The sequence below is a fragment of the Stegostoma tigrinum genome, chromosome 5 (genome assembly GCF_030684315.1).
Source record: "Stegostoma tigrinum isolate sSteTig4 chromosome 5, sSteTig4.hap1, whole genome shotgun sequence".
Taxonomy (NCBI): Eukaryota; Metazoa; Chordata; class Chondrichthyes; order Orectolobiformes; family Stegostomatidae; genus Stegostoma; species Stegostoma tigrinum.
Window position 1 is genome coordinate 100,740,541 of NC_081358.1, and position 10,843 is coordinate 100,751,383.

Below are 10,843 nucleotides of genomic sequence, written 5' to 3' on the forward strand. Positions count from 1 at the left end.
TCTGCTGTCTCCACTGAGCTGTCAAGGATATACAGATCATGGAGTGGGAATTGGCCTTCTCGTCCACATAGGCCCACTTCTCCTTGTAGTCCCTCCTGTGCTCGGCTTCAAATACCCAACCAAAAATTCACCCTTTTGCTTTAAATCATGTTAAAAAAACAATTAGGAAAGATGCATCATCAGGTGTAACTCAGTTCAATGATGTCTGGGCTCTTCCTGCGTGTTTCGTTAAGTATTGGAGGCACTGATATGACGTTGTGAAATGATTTCAGTGTTAGAGTGAAGTTAGGGTTTGAGACCAAGAATGGTAATTTTTGCATGTAACCTGTGCTTTAGTTTAATGTGTATATCATTACTCATTGCATGTACTGTCTGTATTCTAATTCACTCAGCACAGTTCCTCGTGTATATAAAGGTACCAACGTATATTTTAGTATACTATCTCACATGCAGAATTTAATTTAGCTTATTTTGTGCTTCAGTGTTAATGTATCCTAATAATGACACATTGACCTCTGGCCTCTGATCCCAATCTGCAGAGCAATTTCTTCTCCTTCATCCGCTGTTTACAAAAACTAAAAACCCAAAGTAAACAAACAATATTTGTGTTATTTAGTATCTTTATAGTGCAGTTTGATAGTTAATGTTGCGATGACAAATGGGTCCACATAGTAAAAAAAGAACCGGGTCCATAATCAGATGAAGCTTGCCTCTGACTGTTGACAATGCTTGTTTTGAGCTAGATGTTCTTAATTGTGTTCCTAATGTACATGACCTCACAAACAGGATTTTTTAAAAAATTGCTGCCAATTTTGCACTTACCCAGCCGTTTCAATAAGACACCACAGGATGGTTTGTGTGGGAAATAAACACACTTGCACTGGTACAGTAGAGAGACCCATTTTAAGATTGCAGCTGAGACTCATTGTAGAGGTACAGTAGTGGAAACCATGCTGTTCTTAACGTGGCAGAACCAAGTGCTGATACTAAGAAGCCAAAAACATAAATCATTGCAATCACAATACTGGCTTGGCTGAGGGGTACCTTGGAGAGATATGTAAACATAATGAAATGTTTGTGTCGAATTCCAAATTCTTAATGGCTGATAGACAGGATCCTAGTACTATCTGAAGCCAAAAGATCATTAAAAATGTGCAAAAGGCAGCAGCTTTTAAAGGGAACCTTAATTACAGTAGCAGTTTGTTTGCAATGCAGGACACAAACAGCCTAATAAAGTGACTGCTGTTTTTATGCCACTGCTATTAAAGCTGAGTAATTGATTGTGCATTGTGCACATTAAGAAATTGTGATGATGCTGAGTGAGTTTTGCATTGAAAATAAATCATTTTGCTTCATATTATTGGAAACAAGGCTCATATTTCTGATTTTATTCCATTAGAAATATTTTCTTCCTCATGAAGACAACATAATATTAGGATAAACACTAGTAGAAAAAAAATCTCATTTTTAACCACAAAATTTTTTTCAGCTTTATAAATGCCAAGCAGGAAATGAAATCAAAGGCTAGAAAAAGACCAGAGATTTTTGTGTAAGTCTGTAGTTAGTGCTGCAACTCCTCTTGAGTCTAGAAGAGGTTCTGAGAAAATTAATTTTCATAAATTAATCTTGTCCTCTTTGTCTAGTCCTCACTTCTGCACTGTAGTTTTGCTGCCACACTGCAGATGGTGCTGGACTCCCCCATCCTGAAAAAAGGTTATGTGATGTTGCTGATGATGTCACTGGGCCACAACTTTTAAAGTTTAAGTAGGTCCCACCTAACTTTAGCAAGAGCCTCAGCAAAGCCATGAGCTGCTGTCACATGAATTGTGGCAGCCAGGAACACAATGGTTTGCACCTATAATTTGCAAATCTTAACCCCTCCCAGGTGCAGATCCTCCTGGATGAGTAGCATTAACATCTTAGCCAAAGTGTTTCCGGTAGCTGGCCTTGTGGTTCAAGGCAAGTTCATACCATCATTGTCATCACGTCTAACAGATCTTGTATATATTATGTCAGTACAGTGTGGAGCTGAAGGAACACAGCAGGTCACGACTGATGAAGGGTCCCAATCCGAACTGAACTGTCAACTGTTCTGCCCCTCTGATGCTGCTTGACCTGCTGAGTTCCTCCAGCTCCATGCTGTATTGACTCTGACTCCAGCATCTGCAGTTCTTGTATATATTATATTTATTACATATTACTTTGTTTAGCACTATTTTAATGTATGCATGAGTTATTTTTTTATTTATTCACATCTAGGACAGTTTTTTTTACAAATCCCTAAATATCCTTCCGATTATAAATTGCCCTTTGGGTTTTTTGCCTGTAGGGGAAATTCAATGTGTTGGGTCTCCACAAGAGGAAATGGTTGGAAATGGGCAGTCTGGGTGTTGCACGATATGTAGGTGGGACCCAGTGTTGACTGTGTCCACTGTGAACTGCGTTCCATGTCAACAGTTGCCATTCTTTAGATATGAATGCAATTGCAAAATAGCTGGAACAAAGGCCAGGATGGACAAAATCTGATGGCAGGAAGCACAGAATCTATATTTAATGGATAGAAGGGCACCAAAGGAATAAATACATGCAGTGATCTCATTGCCCATTTGCTAAGCACGTAGAGTGAAAATGCTTAAGAGTCAGGTGCTGATCAAAGGCAATTTGCACCGTATCATTTTGGTTACACCTAGGACTTGGACAGCTCAATGACAATGGCGTTATCAGCAGTGACTGTAAGATGTAGGAACAGGAGTATGACATTCAGCCATCAAGTGTGCTCCCCTCTTTAATGAGAACATAGCTGAGCTGATAACTGAACTGCACTTTCATGCCTTGTTCCCATAACCATTGATTCCCTTACGATTAAAAATCTGTATACCTCAGCCTTTGAGTATACTTTACAAACTAGTCTCAACAACCCTATGCAGTAATGAACTCCATATATTAAATACCCTCTGATACAAAATTCCTCCTCATCTCTGTCTTAAAATGTGTGACTCTTTATTCTGAGATTATAAGACATGTTGACTCAAGGACTGATCCCTGTGTGACACCACTTTTTGCAGGTTGCTGCCCTAAAAATTCCCTGCTTATCCCAAGTTTGTCTTTTTTTTTGTTAGCCAATCCTCTATCCGTGCTAATATACTCCCTCCCATCACCTTTCATCTTATTAAATAGCCTAATTTGTGGTATGTTATCAAACACCTTCTGAAAATTCAAATATGTTACATTCACTGCTTCCTCTTTGTATATTCTACTTGTTACCTCCTCAAAGAATCCTCGTAAATTTATCAGACCTGATTTCACCTTCAAGAAGCCACGTTGCTTTACTTAATTTTGTTATGTATTTCTAAATGCTGTACTTTTGCATTCTTTATAATATCCTATGAGATTTTCCCAGTAACAAGCGTTAAACTGTCTGGTCTATAGTTGCCTTTTTTCACCTGCTTTACTTTTTAAATCAAGATATTACTTTGGCAAATTTCTAATTCTGTGGGACTTTCCAGACTCTGAGGATTCCTGGAAAATTGGTGCCAGTGCATTCATTATCTCTGTAATATCTTTAACATCCTAGGATGCATCCCAACAGATCTAGGGAACTTAGTGACTTTTAGAGCAATTAGTTTTCCTGTCACTTTTCCTCTAATGATATTATTGTATTCATTTCTTCTCCTAGTTTTGCTCCTTAATTATTTAGTAATTTTGGGATGCTGTTAGCATATTCTACTGTGAAGATTGATGGTATGTATTTATTTGACTCCACTGCAATTTCCTTCTCTTAATTATTTCCCCACCCTCATTCTTTAAGGACAACTATTTGTGTTCACTTTGACTTCCGTCTTCCTTAATAGATATTTGAAGAAGCTCTTGTTGTGTGTCTTGGTATTACTTGTAAGTTTGCCCTCACAGTTTATTTTTTCCCTCTATTTTATTTGGGTTATTCTTTATTAGTTTTTAAAAATTTCCCCAATCTTCTGGCTCGTCATTAATCTATGACGGATTGTATGTTTTATTATTTTAATTTGATCCTCTCCTTAAGTTCCCTGGTTAGCTATGGTTGACTTAATCAATTCTGCAGTGGAAAGTAGCCTTCCTGTGAGCCATGAATTATGTTCTTAAGCATCTACTATTGTTCTTCAACCATCTTTGCTGCTAAACACATTATTCACTCTACTCCAGCCAGCTCTGCCCTCCTTCCTTTGTAATTACCCTTGCTTAAGCTTAGCACAGTTTTATCCAATCCCAATTACTCATTCTCAACATGAATGCAAAATTCAACCAGGTTGTGGTCACTGTTTCCTAGGGGATCTTCTACTTTGACATCATTTATTAAACCTTCTTCATTGCATATCACCAGGTATAAAATAGCCTGAACCCTGTTTGGATGCACAACATATCATTTAAGGAAACTATCCTAAATACATTCTGAACTCTTCCTCACAACTTCATCTGCCAATCTGACTATTCCAATCTACGTCAAAATTAAAGTCACCTATGATTAATGTATTTACTTTGTTCTGTGCCCTTTGTTTCCAATACTGTAAGTGTTAAAGTAAAGAGCCATTTATTGTGTCTTTTTACTATTTTTTCCTTTTTTTGAACCCATTTACTGCTATTTTTCCATGTTTGTATATTCTGCCATTTTCTGTCTCACTCTAGGTATTGTCATCCAAATTGCTAAATTTTTAATGCTGCCATATCATCCTGCTTTATAAGTCTACATTTCACTTAGCCCTGCCTCCCCCCACCCCCCCAACCCACCAACCACCTCTTTACAACCCTAGTTATTCTATTCACCAGGACACTGGTCTCACCACAGTTCACGTGAAGCCCATCCTAACACAGCAGCTCCCTTCTACCCTCAGTATTGGTATCATTGCCCCATGAACTGAAACCCATTCCACCCAAACCAATCTTTGCGACACATTTCTCTCCTTGCCTTTATTTGCTGTATGCCATTCTGCCTAGCTCAAGTATTAATCCTAAGATTATTACCTTGGATGTTCTAATTTATAATTTAGTTCCTAACTGTTCAACTTTGCTCAGTAAAGCCTCCTTTCCAATTCTAGCACTGTGGTTGATACAAATCTGAAAGGCAGCTACTGGATCCCTTCCCTCCCTCTCCAAGTTCTTCTGCAGCCCCAAGGAGATACCCTTAACTGTGGCACTGTACAGGCAACACCCTTTGGGACCCCAGTTCACAGCTGCAGAGAGAAGTATCTGTCCTCCTAATTTTACTGCTCCTACCATTCCTACATTTTAAATGTCTCCCTGTATCAAGATGCCACAGATAATTTGCTCATCCTCCCTTCAGTCCCTGCTCTTGTATGCACAGCTTGCAACATCCCAGTGGGAGCCCTCAGCTCCGGATGCCTTCCTAAGAAAAAGAAGGCAGATGAGGATCACCAGGGTCAATGGCAAGGACAGGATTAGCAGTGGGTTAGCACTGAGAACAAGGAGCATCCAGTTCAGCGAAGAGGACTCTGCCTCAGGATGTGTGGATACACAGGAGGCCCGAGTTTTCTGGCTTAGTGCTGATGCAGGCTCCATATGCCCTCGAGAGCTGACAAAACTATCAGGACGCAAATTGAAGGGGAGAGGGGAAAGTTTTTAAAAAGGTCCTGAGGGGTAACTTTTTCATGCAGAGATCCATGTATAGAACGAGCTGGTACAGGAAATGATGGATCCAGGTACAATCACAATATTTAAAAGGCATCTGAATGGGTGTATGAGTAGGAAGGGTTTAGAGGGATATGGCATAAATGCTGACAAATGTGACTAGGTCAGATGTCTAATTGGCACAAACAAGTTCAAACAAAGGGTCTGTTTCCATTCTGTATGACTCTATGACTCGATGATACAGGTCACTGAGAGCAGCACGATTGGGGGCCCATCCTCTCCCGGTGGCTATAATCGTGACAGCCCCTCTGAACTTCTGTGCAGCTGGCTTATTCCACTGAGCGAAGGATAACCTGTGTCGATGTTTCAGTTATGCACCCACAAATGCATCAGGACTGTGACTGATATCATCTGCACAATACCATACCAGTTTGTTTGTTTCTCCATGATGAAGTCAGTGCAGCAGCTGGACAGTAGGATTTGGGAACATATCTGGCTTCTCCTGAGTACAGGGTGCAATTGACTGCACACATGTGACACTGAGAGAGCTGTGGCGCAACGCTGAGGAATTATTCAACAGGAGCTAACGTTCATTAATGTTACATTAAATCTGTGATCACTGTTACCACTCCCTAGAGATGTGTGCCCACAGCCCTGGCAGTTGGCATGACTCCTGTAGCCTGGAGCGCTTTCATGTACCTAATATGTTTTGAAGTTTGAAGTTCTCATATGGCTGGTTACTAGTGGACAAGGGCTACCCAGTGGAGATATGGCTCATGTAACTATTGCACAAACCTTGACTTAACCAGAGCCATGTGGAGCATTTTATCGGGCTGTTGGAATTGCAGTTCCACTGCTTGGATCAGTCTTGGTGGGGAGCGGAGGATAAGATGGAACTGGAATCAGAGGTGAGGATGATATGGTGCTGAGTAGGTAGTTAATGAAGCAAGTTTGTAATTTTTTCACTCCACAGACTTGCTGAGTTTCTCCAGTTTGGCAGAGTATGGTGTGAAAGCTCAGTAGGCCTTGCAGTGGAAATCCCTCCAAAAAAACTCGACATAACATGGACTTTGTCAATAAAATATTCAGCCTAAACAATCTACATTTTGGTATAGATTCCCTGGATCCAATTCATAAGTAATGTGTTTGCTAATGACACTCTAAATCAGAAACAGAGCCTTCTAACATGTATTAAAATTTAATACACTTTTTGTATTGAATTAATATGCTGAGTGGTAAACTTTGTAGTTTGAGGATATAATGAGTACTTTATCTAGTGTTCCTATATAAAATTAAAGAGAAGTAACTCCTCACTCGTATGTCTCCTTAACGTGGAGAAATTACAGATTCATATTCAGCTGCATCTACACCTGCATGGCTTTTCTCTATGAAACTTGTACTTAGTTAAAGAATTAACCTTTCAGACAATTTCCATTTCATTCTCCAATATCTTTTCCATGAACTCCCTGTTGGCCCACAGCCAAAGAAACACATTGTAACATATATTCCACAATTCCCCATTGCCGTACTGGTCATTACCAAAGTAGCACCCTTCGCTTCTGAGGAGATGTTTGGACTTTACTTTCAGTCCCTGTGATGTCAGTATAGCTGCCTTTTTTCCTCTCTTCACAAAATAAACTATGGCAACTTACAGTACTGTCAGTAGCTGCATTTAGTTCCTACATCTGTGTAAGAGATTTCTAATATTACTTGGTAGAAGCACAGGGGATCACAAACACAGAATTACAGCACTTCACTGCTATGCTGAGCTAGCTGATAGCACTCAGTGTCCATGTTTGGAAGTTCTTGTGTCAAATGAACTGTAGGTTATGATGTAGGTCATGTTGATAATGGTGGTTGCTGTTGGTGCTGATTCTCTTCCAACTACTGTGGAGTATGTTGTTTTTTACATGCAAATTTTACTTCAGTTTCTAAATTTTCTCCTTCTCCAGAAACAAATACTGGGGTACAGTTCAACAGGTAGCAGCCCATTCTTATCCCAGTGTCAAACTGGATAGGACTTTTGCCTGTGGTTCAGAAGCTGCAGGTTCAAGCCCCATTCTGAAGTCTTTCACAATATAGCCTGACATCTTGTCACTGTATCAAAGAAATGTTGGCCCATTACATGTTTTTGAGATGAGAATTTAAACCGAGGACCCAGCCGCTGCTCTGGGTGGATACAAAGGAACCTGTGACATTCATTTGTAGTGGATGTGAGAGTTCTCCTACTGCCGTGGCTAATGTTTTTCCCTCAACTAATATAATGAAAACAGATTTTTTTAAATTACTATTTGTGGAAGCTTGCTGTATAGTTATTGAATGACACCAGTGGTATTCCAAAAGTTCTTAATTGGAAGTACTTTGGGATGTTCTGCTAGCATGATAGACACCATATAAATGTAAGTCTGTCTTTTACTCTTCATTAGTGGGTAACACCTGAGGGAAATATAACATAAACCTCAACTTGGCTAGCTCTCAAGGTGTGTAAGGTCACTGACCATAGCCTTGGAACTATAATACCATTCTTTCTTTGCCACTGCAATTCCTAACAGCTTTACAGATGTAACTGCAGTGCATGGACTGCGATGGTTCAAGAGGTTGACTACTAACCCTCAGCCCCACACTTCACCACGCACACCATGCACCCCACTTGGGGTTGCACAATAAATGCTGGCCTTGCCACCAATGCCCACCTTCCAAGGAAGTTTTTTTTAAATATTAAATTTGAGGTTTGTTTGACTTTAGGAGAGATTGTTAGTGTAAATTTCTACTGGCAATGACCCAGCTGGAATAAATACGCTTTTACATTCACCCGCATCTGGAAAGTTTTTTTGACTGTCTGAAAGAAAGTTAGAGGTAATCAAACTTTGTGAGGCCTGAGAGAAACTTAGTTTCCACTGGTGTTTAAATAATCATTGTACAGACATTGAAGATTATTAGGAATGGAGTATTCTAAAGGCACCTGATATAGTTTATTTGAAATGATGAATTAGATCTTTTTACCTAAAGAAAAAGTATAAACTGATTCAAGAAATGCACAAGGAATTGAATTAGCTGGTGCTAGCTGTGCCAGGCCAAGTAGCTTCACTTTCCTCTATAGATCCTGTGATACTGTTGCTATCAAAACGTTTTCTTTTGTCTTGCAGGGAAACCAATTCAGATCAAACCCAGATTTTGATTGACTTCTGCTGATGTTCCATCACAAAACCATATCAACATTAACCAAGTAGCAGAAAGAAGCCTTGCTTGGGATGGTTTGTTCACCTCGAGTTAAACTGTTTGGACAGCGAGCAGAAGAGACATTTTCGACTGCTATTTTGCACAATTGTTTTCTTTGGTGCTTTCTTCTCCCTCTGATGTAAGAACCCAGATTATGGCCTTACAAGAAAACCTCCAAGGACATTGCAGTTACAAATCTAGCAATGTTTACTATTCATCTACACGTACCATTCAAGGGAAATAATTCATTTAAGCAGTGATTCTGATATGAATCTTGGTTGCTTAGTTTCTGAGCCTCAAGGATGTATTTTGTTTTTCTGTCCCAGAACAGTGGAGCAACATTTAAAAATGGTGGCTTTTATATTGTTGTAGATTCTGAATTTGTTGAAACAAAAGCTCAGCTGCCTCCAGTTTTATTAAATATTATAAACTTTTGATTCTTGTTATTATGTGTGTAATGTCTTGGTGTGCATTATTCAGAAATTTATCTTGCTTGATGGCTAGTGTAAAGGGAACTCTACTCCATACTCCAAGAACACCTGACTTGGGAATTCTCGCTTCTTACAGCGAATAGAAAAGTGAAAACTGTTCCATTGTCCATAGCAGAATCCTCATTCCTAAACATTAAATTTGACAAAAAAAAGTAAACCCAACCCAAAACATTTCTAAATAAAATCCAGAAGAACTGTGGGTGCTGTAAGTGAGGAACAAAAACAGAAGTTTTTGGAAAAGGTCAGCATGTCTGGGATAAAGAAGACAAGATCAGAGTTAACATTTCAGTCCAGTGACCTGTTCTGAAGAAGGGTCACCGGACCTGAAACATAAACTCTGATGTTTTCTTCACAGATTCAACCAGACCTGCTGAGCCTTCCCAGCAGCTTTTGTTTATGTTCCAAGACATTTCTAATGCCTTTGAGATTTGTTTGCATCTGCAAACTACCCTTCCTGAAGCTATTTAAATGCATTATTGAATCTACTTTTGGAACTTTTAATTACACTAAATCTAATAATTGACGAAGGGTCTATTTAGTTTCATATGTAGTCATGTCTACAAGGCTTATGAACAGTTTTGATCTTTTAATATAGCAAGAATCTATTGTCAGTCTATATTTTAAAATTCAGATATAATAGGTTAAGTGCTGCCGTCTTACCCAAGACATTGCAACGGGCAACGTTTCAAAATATTGATGCTGAATGCGTGGAATAGGATTCTAGTTTGCGTCTCACTGAGCTGCAATTTTTACCAGTGGAGCTTGTGACATGGCAGAGCAGAAGAGATTGGAAGATCTGCAGAACTGTGAAACTGGGCAATTCCTGGCACCTTCTGGCAGATGTGCAGACCAATATTTGCCAAGTGGGTGCAGGCACCACTTACCATCTTTGCCGTTATGTGCAAGACCAGGTCAACGAAGAAGGGAAAAAAGCCAGTTTACATAGATTACAGTACTTCATGGATTTAAAAGGTTTTATAGATGGGTGCCATTCACATTAGCTTGGTTTGTGCGAATTGTGATTGAAAATCTCGTTTTATTTATTAAGAGAAACAAATTGCATATAAACATATTTTAGCTTACACTCTAAGAAATCAACAATGAAGATTTTGATATTAAACTTCATAACCTCTATGTTGATTGTGCCTATACTATTTTTTTTAAAAATTCACACTCTTTACATGATAGATTTCATCTACAAGTTCACTGATGACAACACTGTTGTAGGCTGGATATCAAACAAGGATGAGACAGAATACAGGAGAAATAAAACGCTTGATGACGTGGTGCAAAGATAACAATCTCTCCCTCAATGTCAGCAAAACTAAAGAGCTGATCATCAACTTCAGAATCAAGGACAAGTCTACGCCCCTAACTACATTGATGAAGTTAAGGTGGAGATGGTGGAGAGCGTCAAGTTCCTACGAGTGATGATCATGAACTATCTGTCCTGGGCCACCAACGTTGATGTGATGGTCAAGAAGGCAAAACAAGCCCCCTTTTTCTTCAGGAGG

At 39.3% G+C, this 10,843-nt stretch overlaps 1 protein-coding gene across 1 annotated transcript in view; it reads left to right on the forward strand.

Annotated features, from left to right (window-relative positions):
* Nucleotides 1-10,377, forward strand: part of zc3h3 (zinc finger CCCH-type containing 3) — a 262,536-nt gene extending 252,159 nt beyond the window's left edge. The window contains exon 12 of the mRNA XM_048529264.2: nucleotides 8,766-10,377. Within this exon, the coding sequence (XP_048385221.1) occupies nucleotides 8,766-8,797 (32 nt within the window). The 3' untranslated portion in view covers nucleotides 8,798-10,377. The remainder of the gene's footprint in view (nucleotides 1-8,765) is intronic.
* Nucleotides 10,378-10,843: the final 466 nt, after the last annotated feature.